Source organism: Microcaecilia unicolor, chromosome 6 (genome assembly GCF_901765095.1).
Source record: "Microcaecilia unicolor chromosome 6, aMicUni1.1, whole genome shotgun sequence".
NCBI lineage: Eukaryota > Metazoa > Chordata > Amphibia > Gymnophiona > Siphonopidae > Microcaecilia > Microcaecilia unicolor.
In genome coordinates this window covers 136,538,898-136,553,377 of record NC_044036.1, presented here as the reverse complement: position 1 = coordinate 136,553,377, position 14,480 = coordinate 136,538,898, and the positions used below count along the sequence as shown (strand labels likewise).

The 14,480-nt window shown below is 44.0% G+C and overlaps 1 protein-coding gene across 1 annotated transcript in view; it reads left to right on the top strand.

Annotated features, from left to right (window-relative positions):
- TPRA1 (transmembrane protein adipocyte associated 1) overlaps nt 1–14,480 on the top strand; it is a 50,092-nt gene that overhangs the window by 28,306 nt on the left and 7,306 nt on the right. The window contains exons 5-9 of the mRNA XM_030207045.1: nt 7,274–7,346; nt 8,515–8,594; nt 9,330–9,440; nt 9,967–10,027; nt 11,843–11,945. Of these exons, the coding sequence (XP_030062905.1) occupies nt 7,274–7,346; nt 8,515–8,594; nt 9,330–9,440; nt 9,967–10,027; nt 11,843–11,945 (428 nt within the window). The remainder of the gene's footprint in view (nt 1–7,273; nt 7,347–8,514; nt 8,595–9,329; nt 9,441–9,966; nt 10,028–11,842; nt 11,946–14,480) is intronic.

Sequence of the window (14,480 nt, the reverse complement as noted above, 5' to 3'; positions counted from 1 at the left end):
AGCGCTTAACTGGACAGTACCGCTGAAAATCACCACACTCTGTCCCTGCGCTGTCTGGTTAGTGCTGGGCTGGTCCATGGACAGAGCTTGGGTAGAGCCAGTATTTACACCATCAACTAGTTAAGGACAGCAAAAAAAGGCAGAACTTAAGACCCATCTTTTCAAATTGGCATTTGGTGGGAGGATGAAGGGTTAGGGGGACTGTTGAGTTGCCATGAAATGCTGCCCCATTATCGATGCCTATGCTAACTCATGCTATACTTCCCCCCCACACACACACACTTTCTCTTTCCTTTTCTCTCTTTCTCCCTTCTTTCTTTTTGTTTTTTTTTTGTAATTTAAATACGGTTTTATTAAACACAGTCAAAATAAGCAACAAACAAGCCAATATGACACCATAGAGCAAAGTACAAGGGGAGAAACCCTAAGCAATACAGAAACCTCAAAACATTTTTTGACTATCGCAAGAACTCCCTAAATCCCTAATCCACCCTATTCCCTACACTAACCCCCCCCCCCCCAAGGTGAGTACAGGAAGTACTCTTCATGCCAGTTTAAAGTTCTTCAAGGGACCCCAGATCTTTTTCCATTTAGGGGTACAGTGATGCTGTTTAGCGGTTAACTGCTCCATCCAATAAATATAACTCGGTTTCGCCCTCCAGATAGACACCCTCTCTCTCCCTACCCAAAACTCCCTTTACAATCGAGTAGATTCAAAACTGAGCGGAGGGTCTGTTTTTCCTTCTGATTTTATTGTGCCTTGCTGTTTTAAAATGAGGCCTATAGTGATTAAATTCCTTCGGTACCCGACAGCGTTACTTATCCTGCAGAGAGCTAAATTTAAGGCTCCGCTTGCGCATGAGGGTGCGAAACTTTTAATTTTTCCGGACCTGAATAAAACAACGGTTCAACGAAGAAAGGCTTTCCTGCAGTTCAGGGATCGGCTGAAAGCCCTCAGAGCGCAGTATGGGCTTCTTTACCTGGCACGGATGCGAGTGACGGTGCACAATACCACCAGAAATTTTGATGACCCACAACTTTTGGCTTCCTTTCTGGACTCATTGAAGACCTGAATCTATTTAATTATATTCTACTCATTGTTGGCATATTTTTCCAGCTGGATGTTAGTTCTTAGTTTCTTGTATGTAGTAGGGGCGGTCTTCAGCTCTCCTTTCCACTCTCATGATCTCTTGTTATTATATGGTTGCTTGTAGCTTTTTTATTGTTTGTTCTGTTCTCAGGGGTTGTTTTTTGTTTGAATTATGTTTCATTTGGTCTTCATTATGCAGTTTCCATGGCAATACCTGTGATTACAAGTCTTTTCTCTTGCAGGTACGCTGGATGGCTTCATTAGAGTTTTCATATGCTCACCCATACTTGAAACTTCACTCTTGTTATTTATGTTTCATCTTACTAAACTGAGTATATGGGTCTTCACTGCAGTGCTGCTGGAGTTTCTTTGTCTGATTTGTCTTTTCTCCTCCATAATGTGCTTAACATGGTGCCTTTTTCCAACAGTTTTCCTGTGTTGCCATCCATGTTGCATGGTCAGGTGGATTTTTTTTCTCTTGCAATATTAATTTGCTGTATTTGCATCCCACATTGTCCCATCTATTTGCAGGCTCGATGTGGCTCACATAGGGTTGTTACCATGCATGTGTTCATATGTAATCCCAATGGTACTTTTGTTGGTCCCTGTTTTTTCCGGCAGGTTACACTTTCATTGGTACCATTTGTTACTCCATTGCCTCTTTCTCTTGCCATGAGGTACTCTCCGCTGCTGTTCAAGTTTATACTCGCTACCACCACACTTGCACGTTTTTTTTATAAATGAAAATAATTTCTCTTAATGTGCAAGGATTAAACAATCCTATAAAACGTAAGAAGGTATTGCTGTACTTCGGGAGACTGCAGGCTGACATTGTTCTAGTTCAGGAGACTCATCTCTTGGCCTCTGATGTAGTCGGATTCCAGGATCAGTTCTATTCTCTTGTTGCTGCTTCCTCTGCTGCATTTAAAAAGAATGGGGTTGCAATTCTAGTGCGTAAATCACTTTCCTTTTCCATTATAAAGCAATGCTCTGATAATGAGGGAAGATGGATATTGGTGCACTTACAACTGCGGGATTTCCAGTTGTTAATAGGAAACTTGTATGCCCCAAACTCTGACTCTCCCTCGTTTTTTCACAGTGTAATCTCTGAGATTGTTTCCTTTGGATCCGACCGTATCCTCCTTGGTGGTGATTTCAATCAGGTGCAAGATCCTATTCTGGACAGAAAATCCAAGTGTCTCTCTAGGGTGGCGAAAGCTCTCTACAAGATCCAGGACCTTAAGACGATCCTGGGTCTTCTAGATCCTTGGCGTGTTTTCCATCCCACAGACCTGGGTTTCACTTTTTACTCTCCTCCTCATGGCAGTTATTCACGGATTGACTACTTTTTAATCTCCACTAATTTACTACCTCATGTATGTAATTCTGAGATGTTCTCTCTGATCACTCGCCAGTATCTCTTCAGTTAGCTGATATCTTACCAGTCCAGAGTAAATCGTCTTGGAGATTTCAATCCATGCTGTTGCAGGATGACGTTTTTATTCAATTTATACAGTCTAAAATGGATGAGTTTTTTCAATTTAATCTCTTAGAGGAGCATAAAGCTCTCCTGTGGTGGGATGCCTTTAAGGCTACTGTCAGAGGTCATATCATTAGTTATTCTGCCATGGCCAATCGTAGGCGCAGAATGGACCTGCTGGAGAAAACTGCCAAACTTAAGCTGTTGGAAAATCAGTTCATTGTAGATAATGAACCGGCTACTCTTTTGAGTTTGCAGAAATTAAAATATGATTTAAATACCACTCTCTCAAGGGAGGCATTGGACCTTATTCATGCTCATAAATCCACATTGTATGCTGAGAGTAATAAAGCAAGCCACCTTCTTGCGCAGTACTTGAAAACTAAAAAAAGCAGGAATAGGATCTCGCAAATTGTTGACTCCTCGGGGGTCACACACGTCAAAGATGATGCCATTGCCCAGCAATTCCAATTGTACTATAACAAATTATATGATTCTGAAGTTCAATTTTCTGTGGGGCCCTTTGGGGAATTTAGGAACCATCTTGATAGGCCTCTTATAGATGTCTCTCAAAATCATGCTTTAGAACAACCAATCTCCCATAAGGAGATTCTAGATGCCATTCATTCTCTTTCTCTAGGTAAATCACCAGGAAATGATGGTTTCACTGTAGAATTTTATCAGAGGTTTGCGGATTTTCTGGCGCCCAAGCTGCAAACCCTCTATAATTCTCTCTTATTGCATGAGGGTCAAAATGGCTCCTTCCACCAATCCACGATTGTTGTTATACCCAAACCAGACAGAGACCCGTCCAAAGTTGAGAATTATAGACCTATTTCTCTGATTAACATAGATAACAAAATTTATGCAAAAATCTTGGCTCTCCGCCTTCAACATATTGTTCCAGACATAATCCATAGGGATCAGAATGGGTTTACAGTAGATAGATTGGCTAGCGATAACTCTAGACTTTTCTGGAATATTCTGGCGCATGTTGAGGGCTTTCGTGAGCCTTTTCTAGCGGTTTCACTTGATGCCGAGAAAGCCTTTGATAGAATTGAATGGCCTTACTTGTTTCACATCTTGGCTTGGTTTAATTTTAGTCCATCCTTTATTAAAATGATTAAAGTTTTGTATACTAATCCAAAGGCTTCAATCTGAGTGAATGGTAATAATTCTCACTTTTTTCCTCTTAGAAGAGGCACAAAACAAGGCTGTCCATTGTCACCTCTCCTTTTCAACATTGACTTGGAGCCATTAGCTATAGCTATTAGAGCTCACTCACATATTTCTGGTGTCTATGTTGGAGGGGAGATGTTTAAACTTTCCATCTATGCTGATGATATATTGCTATATACCACACCAAATTCTCTTCCCAGTGTATTGGAAGTAATCAATTCTTTTTCTTCTCTGTCTGGTTATAAGATAAATTGGTCTAAGTCAGCCATAATTCCGCTCAATTCCTTCGTGCATAGAGCTCAGGTATCTCAATACCCATTTTCCTGGGAGCCTCACAAAATTAAGTATTTAGGAGTATGGTATTCCAAATCTGTCGATCAAAGTCTGTCCCTCATTAAGGACCAAATCTTATCTTTAACTGCTTCCATCCTAAATGTATGGTCTCCGCTATATCTAACGTGGTGGGGGAGGGTAGAGGCTATCAAGATGGTTCTGGCTCCAAAACTAAATTACATTTTTAGTATGACCCCCCTCTCCTTTCCCAACTCACTCTATAACAAGCTTGATTCCCTCCTAATTAAGTTCCTATGGAGGCAGAAGCCTCCCCGCATTGCGCTCAAGAAGCTTAAATTACCGAAAGACTTGGGAGGTCTTAATGTTCCTGATTTTAAACACTATCACAAGGCTTTTCGGCTTGCCCAGTCTTTACGGTGGTTCCAAAGGGAAGTATCTCATCTCACGCCTCGATGGCAGATTTTTGAGGCAGCGTTGGTGCACCCTTGCCCTTTATCTCTTCTCCCGTATGCAGATTTGTACCCCTATACCAGACGCATTCGGCTGTTAAAAGCCTCTGCCTCAGATATCCGTACGTTTAGGGCTGGCCTTGGAATCCGTGCTATCTCTTTGGAGGATATATCTCTCTGGTATAACTCTGGTTTTCCAGCTGGTCTCCTGCAGTCTCAAACAGCGGAATGGCAAGAGAGGGGTGTATGGCAGCTGTCGCAACTGTATATTGCTGGTACTCTGTTATCGCCTGCTGCTCTGTCTGCATTGTATAATGTTTCTTTGCTAGATTCTAGCACATGGAAGGACATCTCCACATATATTTCAACCTTTCAGGTCTCCAATTCACTTATCTCGAATCCTTCAGAGTTTATCTCCTTTTGTCACACCATTACATCAGGTCGTAAGAAGGCTTCTCTGCTATATAAAAAACTTCAGGATCTATATGCCGATGCAGTTGCTCCATTGAGGATGACTTGGGAAGCGGAATTTGGTTTGGATGCATCTGAATTTGATTGGTCTATTTTCTGGGTTAACTCCATACGTCCCACGAAGTCAGCAGCAATATCTCAATCCTCATATTTCATCTTTCACAAAGCCTATTGGACTCCTGCTCGAGTGGCCAGAATCACTAAGAGTGTCAACTTCAACTGCTGGTCTTGTCAAGAAAGAGATGGTTCACTGGCACATATGGTTTTCTACTGTAAAAACGTCAGAGCTTACTGGCAACTAATTTGGTCAAAAATGTGTCTTATCTTTCACTTGCCTGAGTCCACTGCGCTCTCTTATGAGGTTGTGATCTTACGAGCTTCTTGTCCGACTATCCCTCTTTTGGAGTCTGATAAGAAATTGTATAACATACTGCTAGCTGTTGCCTTGCATTTAATTGTCTCCAATTGGAAAAATAATGTGTACCTGAATTATAATGAATGGTGATCAGAAAATATGAAACAATTTTGGCCCATAGACGTCGAAACATTAAGTCTGTTTTGAGGACCTGGGCTCGTTTAGACCTTTTTTGTCAGGAGCCACATAGCACTCCTTGAATTTGTGTAACCCTGCAATTTGTCTCCGGGTGTTGCCATGGAACTTTGACTTTGATTATGCTTATGCTATTTTTTTTTTTTTTGGGGGGTGTGGGGTTAATTTCCGGGGGGGGGGGGGTTGTTTGATTTTGTGTTTACTTTTGTATTCCACCTTGAATTTGCCAGTATTCTCTGTATGACAAAACCTTTAATAAAAATATAATTCAAAAAAAAAAAATGAGGCAGTATATCCATGTTTATCCACTCCTACCCTAGCTGAGAGAATATTTAACCATCTCTCTGACCTCACATGCAACTTTCTTCAAATCAATCACCTTACTTTCTAATTCTTCCTACTTTCTTACTTATCTATATGTTACAACTTTGCCTTACCCTTCACTACCAATTATAATGTTCTAGTACATATTGTGTTGTCATTGCAAGTAGTATACCATGCCATGCTTTGTATTGTTCGAATATTTTTACTTCTCTAATTGCCTCCTGCTCATGTTTGATCTATACTTACTGTACACCGCCTTGAGTGAATTCCTTCAAAAAGGCGGTAAATAAATCCTAATAAATAAATATCAAATCTAATACATGGGGAATTTCTCTTCGGAATGGTGGCAGAGTAGTTATAGACAGCTGTTGAAGCCCTCCATCGCCCAGGCCACAATAGAAAATGGCTATAAAATATTATACTGGTGGTACTATACGCCAGAGAAACTGCATAAAATATATCCCCGAGTATCAGCAAACTGTGGGGGGGAGTGTGGTGGACGGGGCACATTTATGCATATCTGGTGGGATTGCCCAAAAGCCCAAAAATATTGGTCACAAATTATAGAAATATTGAAAAAAGCTATACAAATAGAATACCCACAGCAAGCAGAAATTTGTTTATTACACTCTAGGCCCCCGGGTAGCAAAACATGTACGCACAAACTGGCGATCCAGATGCTAGTGGCTGCAAAAATGGCAATTGCAAAAGCCTGGAAAAGGGTGACAATGCCCTCTACCAAAGAAGTATTGGCTAGAATGGATTACTTACATGTGATGTCTAGGCTAACGGCGATGAGAAAAGGTCAGATGCATATATTTCATAAAATCTGGCAACCGTATGAGAAGGCTAGACAAACTCTTCTTTAACTCTAATGTCAAGGGGGGGGGGGAGGGTGCAAGGGGTTTTGTTATAAGGGGAGATTTGTATAAGTGTTGGTTAGCAAATTTAGCGGTTAGATTTGGAGTTTCAGATCCATTGTAGTACATGTCAATGTCTAAGCTTCTGTTGTGTTGTTTATATGGAAAGATGGAAAAACTGAAAACTTTCAATAAAAAACATTAAAAAAAAAAATCTAATACATGGGGTGTAGTGTCTTCTGTATGTAAGTTCTGCTAGTCTGCTGTCAAGAAACGGGCATCAAACTCTAAACCAAGTTTAAGAATCATCTGGGAGGGTTCCTTTTTTTCCAAAAGCTCTTGTTTTGCCGACAAGCGAATTTGAGAGGAGTAATCAGTAAAGTGACGAAGCAGTGCTAGAGATTCACATTTAACATCTGTAAGAGAGGGAAAATGTGCGATGAGAATCAATTTGAACTTTCAAGCCGTGATGTCCAAACACCTTAGGAATAAATCCGTAGTAAGATTTGCAGGCATCAAGTCATGTGATAGAGAACATATGTGATCAGCTTTATAACTGGAGGTTTCTCATTTCAGATTCTGTGGGAAATCACAAGGTTCTTCCTCCTGGCCATTGAGCTCAGTGTGATAATATTGGGCCTCGCCTTTGGTACGTTGATTGTAAGAAAATGCTCATGTATGAGGTCAGTTGGCAATGACGATCCCTTCTTGAAGAGCAAATGGATTTTACCACTTCCTCCATGAGAAAGAGATCATCCAGCAGGAAGGGAGGAGGTGATAGTGTCTCTGTATAAGTCTCTGATCTGACCTCATTTAGAGTACTGTGTACAATTCTGGTGACTACACCTTCAAAACAATCTAGACAGGATGGAGTCAGTCCAGAGGACAGCTACGAAAAGGGTCAGTGGTCTGCGTCATAAAGTGTATGAGGACAGACTTAGAGATCTTATTATGCATACTACTTTGGCAGAAATGCAGGAGAGGGGAGATTTAAATACTTCCATAATATAAAAGGCAAAGGAGATGAGTCTCTTTCAATTGAAAGAAAGCTCTGAAACGAGGGGTGGTGGCTCTGTGGAACGACCTCCCAGAGGAGGTGGTAGAGTGGAGGACCGTATCTGAATTCAAAACATGGGATAAGCACAAAGATATAGTAGAGGTTAGTAGATGATATTGGTATACTGGATTGGCTGTATGTTCAAATGTAGGCCACAGAAAAATAGAAAAATGACAGCAGAAAAAGACTAATTTATACCGTGGAAGATTTTACAGTGCATGAGTTGATAATGTTTTATCAAAATGGACCTTTTCAATTACATTTGTATTCCTGGGCCTACAATGAATCCCTTTTGCCACGGATCATGGGAAAAGATGGAGTTGACCGCTAGTTCCCAGTTTAGTGTGCTGTGTTTACCGGTCCCCTTTCCAACCCTGGGGCAGTACACGCTCTTTCTTAACTCATTCTAGAGGTCAGTCTTGTATCATCTTAGCACCTAAATGTAAGCACCATTTGCAGGTTAAAATTGTAGAATTCTGGCACGTACACACCAAAGTGCTCCATTATACTTGCTATTGACACGGCGTAAATGGACGTTGCCATATAACTGCTGATTCACCCTGATATTCTGTAGTGGCTTAGGCGTGCAAAATTGCTGTGTTAGAATTTGTGCTCAGAGCGCTGCGTCTTGGTGCCTAAACCTTGGCGCATTTGGTGGGATCGGGAGCTGCAGCCTGTTGGCAGTTTGTGGAATCCTTGATTCACACATTGGGTGAGTGGTGAGACTCTTCACATTGTTCTGTTGCTTTTTGTGTTTTAGGTCACCTTGAAAGCAAGTCTAGTATTAAGCGTGTCTTGGCAATCACCACCGTTCTGTCTCTGGCATACTCTGTGACCCAGGTGAGAGTACAAAATCAGGCTAAACATCCCTAGACTGCCATTCTGAGCTAGTTAACCCCGCCAAAGCAGTGCAACAACGAAAATTCATGCACCATAGCACTGTATCAAACACCATATAGCATGCTGAAGGGATACATTGTACACTGCATCCCTGCAATAGACAAAGCTTAGAATAATGCAGTCAACAGCTAATAATCCAATTATACGACCATCCAGTAGTGCGATTCTCCTAAACAATTTCTGTAGGGTTAACATATCCATCTGTACACCCTGATAAGGCTGCCACTTTTACTGGATCTGTTATGATAGGGTTAGAAAAGCTCCTTCATAAAGGATTTACAACAGTCTGTGTATAAATAATTCATGCATAAGCATCTTATAAAGTGCACTTAACGGCAGCTATAGAACTGGTATAAGTGCGGCAGGGACATGGGTAACTCTCCCAGTATTTGGTAAGTTACATGCGTAAGTGGGAGCCTGCCTATTTTCCACCGTTGTGAATACGTGCTATGTAAGTTAAGTTGAGTATTTGCAGAACTGCGCTGAGACAGCATGCTCATACATAGAAGTGTAGTGCAGGCCTGCTACTATTGGAAACATTTACCAGTGTAAATGCGAGCACCTAACTTATAGCATTGCCTCACTATGTCAGAGGTTAAAACTTATTAAAAGATAAAAAAACACTAACCATATTGGAAACATTTCATAGAATGGCCTGGCTTTGCTTTGCGTTAGGGCACACTGGAGATCCAGTATCCCGATTCCCATCTGTCAGCAGCAGACTTTAATATCTACGGGCATGGCGGCAGGCACTTTTGGCTCGTCAGCTCCTGCTTCTTCTTCCTGGTAAGAAGTTCATCTCCTTATCCTATTACATTTATACCTGGGTGTGCAGATTGGATTGGATTGCTGGATGTAACTCTTTGTATCCTCCCCCTTGTAAAATTGCCTTCCAGCCTCTTCAGCTACTGGACCTGCCTAACATGCTGAACTAGAGTGGCATAAATCTTTACTTTTACTGCTAATAAATATATATACAATTGGGTGGCCAGGGAATTAGATCAAGGGCATGGGCTGAATATTGTTTACTTGGAATTCAGCAAATCTTTGATGCTGTCTACTTAGAAGGCTCATGACTAAGGAACCTGGGGTTGGTCCCAAGGTCATGATTTGGATAAATTAGTTGAGTGATAGATCACAGAAGATAGTGATAATAGAATTCACAGTTGTTACCCCTATTTTAGTACTTTTTTTTTTCTTTATAGCCCTTCTCAGAACCACTTTCATTCTCCCAGGTGTTGCTGAAATAAGTTTCCAATCACATGTGTAACTTTTTTTTTTTCCTGTTTGCATTTTTCACATTTTTTTTCAGATATACACTTTGATCGTGATCCTTCCAAAAACACCTTTAAAAGAGAGGATTTCACTGCCATGTAAGTAGTTAATAGTCCAACCACATACTGTGGAATCCATTGTAGGATGTGATATGGTCTTTGTATGACAAACGGGCGGAGAGGCTAGATGTGTGCTTGCAGTCAGAACCAGGACTGGGATCTGGTGCCACAAGCCTTCATATGTGAATTTTTATCCCGATTTAAAAACAAACTCTGCTTCTTCAGCTTACCTGATCTGGTCATGGGCTGGGACCATACACTAGAGCTCTGTGCAGTCATATTCTGTTTCCAGCTGCTGGGTGTCGTCCTTGAGAAATGAGCACAACTTCTGCTCCAGAGGGTTGTGAGTTGTCGAATCTGTAGTGTTTCCAGGTAACACAGGGGTGGAAGACCTGACTACCACTGAGTTATTGGGCTGACCTGTATTTTGACTTATAATTCTGGTGAACAAAAAGGTAAATATTTCAAATCACCAGGCTATAAATCTTTGTGGGCTAGCTGCCAATTAACTGCACATCGAAAGCATAAATGCTGCAGTAAGAGAGGAACATTAATAAAGCATAGCCTGTTTCTGACACTCCAAACGAATGATTGAAGAGAGTTATGAACTTTATTAGGATATAATCTTGGATGTAGTTTGTTAGGGGTGATAGGTTAAAAGCAAGGTGTTTAGGTGCGTGGTTGACAGTAGATGCTAGCTGACTGAAAACATGGGGAACCAACATGAAAGGTGCTATGGCGAATAACTTGACTCCCTTAAGGAGGCAAAAATGCACATAGACAACTGCTGCAGTTCATCCCTTAGGTGAAGTGATAAATCAACTTAACACACCTCATAGTAACTCACCTGGAGCTCAGATTTTGAAAGACAAGTAAGTCCGTGTAAAATCTAAATACAAGCATGTGACAGTAGGAATACTACAGGGAGCCAGGCCCATGACTGTGATAAAAGATGGACCGTGGAATGTTTGTTTCTGGAGATGCTGGCGACTAGATCAGATAACATTCCCAATAATGGAATATGGGTGATCTGGGACGGTGCCGATTCTGTTGGGTCACTGACCTTAGACCTGCTTGAACTGTGAGAAATCACTATTGCAGATGGAGTGAAAGATATCGCTGGTCTGACCCAAAACATCACCACTGATCTGCAATTTACTCAGGGTTGACTACTTTGGGATTTAAAAGGAACTTTTTAGATGCAGAACACCGTTGACTCAATGGCTTAAAGTTTCCTTTTAGATCTTCACAAACTGCCTAATGGGGAATTTAGAAGCAGAATATGGTCCCTGATGAAATCATGTATTTCTGGAAGCAGATAAATTTAAGCGTATAACATGTGCCAAGATAATAAATAGCAGGAACTCCTGACATTGCAGCAGAAAATGAGTTTAGCTTTCAACATCAGTATTAAATGGCTGGAATACCTCCAGACTGTGTAGCTAATGGTAGTCTTGAAATCTTCTACAGCAGGGTAACTAGATGTTAGAAAGAGTTGGGTTTGTATGTTAGTGGTCTGGTTCAGTGTTAACTGATTTAAGGTACTTTACATGTTCTGACCAGATGTGTTTATAGCTTTGCCTTTTGTAAACAGGATACTGAATCCAGTAATTATTATTTCATCAATTTTGTAGCGTTCTAATCCAAGATGGTTAACAACAAATTACATAGGGTGCCATTAGTCCTTACTTACAATCTAAGTGAGTACCTGAGCTTGTTGCCCAAGGTCACAACGCGTGTCAGCAGTGAGATTTAAACTATCTCCTGGTCATCATTGTAAGCTCCAGGCGACCTGCTTCATTTTAATACACTGAAGGTAATATTTCACCTCTCTTTCCTATGTGTCTTTCACAGCAAGGAAGAGCTTTTATATATATGCTGGAATTCTGTCTCTGTTGAATCTGGTCCAAGGCTTGGGCAGTGCTCTGCTGTGTGCAGATATCATTGAAGGATTATGGTATGTATAAAAGACTAATTGTGCAGAAGTACATAAGTATTTACCATACTGGGACAGATCAAAGGTCCATCAAGCACAGCATCCTGTTTCCAACAGTGGCCAATCCGGGTCACAAGTACCTGGCAAGATCCCAAACAGTCCAGTACATTTTATGCTGCTTATCCTAGAAATAAGTAGTGGATTTTCCCCAGGTCCATTTTAATAATGGCTTATGGACTTTTAGGAAGCTATCTAAACCTTTTTTAAACCCCACTAAGCTAACTGCTTTTACTTCATTCTCTGGCAAAGATTGCTTTTCTTGTAGTGTTAATATTTATTCTCCGAGGACAAGCAGGCTGCTTGTTCTCACTGATGGGTGACGTCCACGGCAGCCCCTCCAATCGGAAACTTCACTAGCAAAGTCCTTTGCTAGCCCTCGCGCGCCCGTGCGCACCGCGCATGCGCGGCCGTCTTCCCGCCCGAAACCGGCTCGAGCCGGCCAGTCTTCTTTTGTCCGCACTCGGTACGGTCGTGTTTTCGCCGTGTCGAGCCCCGGAAAGTCGACCTCGCGCGTCCAATTTATTTTGAGCGTGTTTTTTTCCTTCGGGAAAGTTTCTCTTAGTCGGGAAGTGCTCCGGAAACCCCCCGCCGGGTTTCGTGTAAATCCTCCCCGTACTTCCAGCTTTTTGCCCCGGTAAGTTTTCTTTCGTCGTCGGGGTAGGCCTCTTTTTGGCCTCGGTCGAGATTTTTCTCCCTCTAAATTTTGGTGCTTCAAATTTCGCCATTTCGGCTTTTGATTTCGCCGGCGTGATTTTTCCGCCCATGACATCGAAGCCTTCCAGCGGCTTCAAGAAGTGCACCCAGTGCGCCCGGGTTATCTCGCTCACTGATCGACACTCGTCGTGTCTTCAGTGTCTGGGGGCCGAGCACCGCCCTCAGAACTGCAGTCTGTGTTCCCTGCTTCAAAGGCGGACTCAGGTAGCGAGACTAGCCCAGTGGAACGTGTTGTTCTCGGGCTCTTCGTCGGCATCGGCACCGGGATCTTCGAGTGCATCGACGTCGTCAGCGTCCAGACCATCTTCCTCGGCCGCCCCTGCATCGAGTGCATCGAGGCATCGGGCCTCTGCATCGGCGCCGAGACATCGGATAGCTGCATCGACGTCGGTGGTACCAGGACCTCGTCTGCTGATGTCGTCGGACGGTGGTGCATCGGGTGGAGTGCAGGTGAGGGCTGTCCATTCCCCTGCTGGTGGCGGTGAGCCCTCGGGTGGGTCTCCGCCTACCCTGAGGGCTCCTGCGGTACAGCCCCCCCGAGATCGACCTTCTTCAGTCTCGGCCCCGAGGAAGCGACGGATGGATTCGACGTCCTCCTCGTCGGTGCCGGGGAGCTCCGGTGACATGCTTCGGAAGAAATCGAAGAAGCATCGACACCGGTCTCCTCCCCGTGTCGGCACCGAGAGCTCTGGGTCGCCGAGGGATTCGGCACCCAGCAGGCATCGGCACCGAGAGGACCGCTCACCCTCTGTTCAAGAGGTGTCGATGCGCTCCGCTCTGGACAGCCCGGAACAGCCTCCACGCCCGGAACAGGTACTGACGTCGACGCCTGCATCGACCTCTCAGCCTTTCTCTGCAGCCACTCTAAACGAGAGCCTCCGGGCCGTTCTCCCAGAGATTCTGGGAGAGCTGTTGCGCCCTACCCCTCCGGTACCGGCGGTGCTTGCGCCTCCGGTACCGTCGAGCGTGGCGCCGGCTGGCCCATCGCCCAGGTTGAGGTCCCCGACGTCGGTACCGCGTGCGGTGCCGACCGCGGCCACCTCCCAGGAAGGCTCCCCGACTACGTCGGCGGAGGGAGCTTCGCCGATGCGGGCAAGGGAGTCTACCTCTCGACGCCCCCATCGTGGACGGGGTTCCACGGAGTCGAGCAGGGCGAGGTTGCAGACACAGGTCCGGGAACTCGTGTCTGACACCGAGGGTGAGGCCTCGTGGGAGGAAGAGGAAGATCCCAGATATTTCTCTGACGAGGAGTCTGAGGGTCTTCCGTCTGATCCCACTCCCTCTCCTGAGAGACAGCTTTCTCCTCCCGAGAGTCTGTCTTTCGCTTCCTTTGTCCGGGAGATGTCTACGGCCATCCCCTTCCCGGTGGTTGTGGAGGACGAGCCCAGGGCTGAAATGTTTGAGCTCCTGGACTATCCTTCTCCACCTAAGGAAGCGTCCACTGTTCCCTTGCACCATGTCCTGAAGAAGACATTGCTTGCGAACTGGACCAAGCCATTAACTAATCCCCACATTCCCAAGAAGATCGAGTCCCAGTACCGGATCCATGGGGACCCAGAGCTGATGCGCACTCAGTTGCCTCATGACTCTGGAGTTGTGGATTTGGCCCTAAAGAAGGCTAAGAGTTCTAGGGAACATGCTTCGGCGCCCCCGGGCAAGGACGCTAGAACCTTAGACTCCTTTGGGAGGAAGGCCTACCATTCCTCTATGCTCGTGTCCAAGATCCAGTCCTACCAGCTCTACACGAGCATACACATGCGGAACAATGTGCGGCAGTTGGCG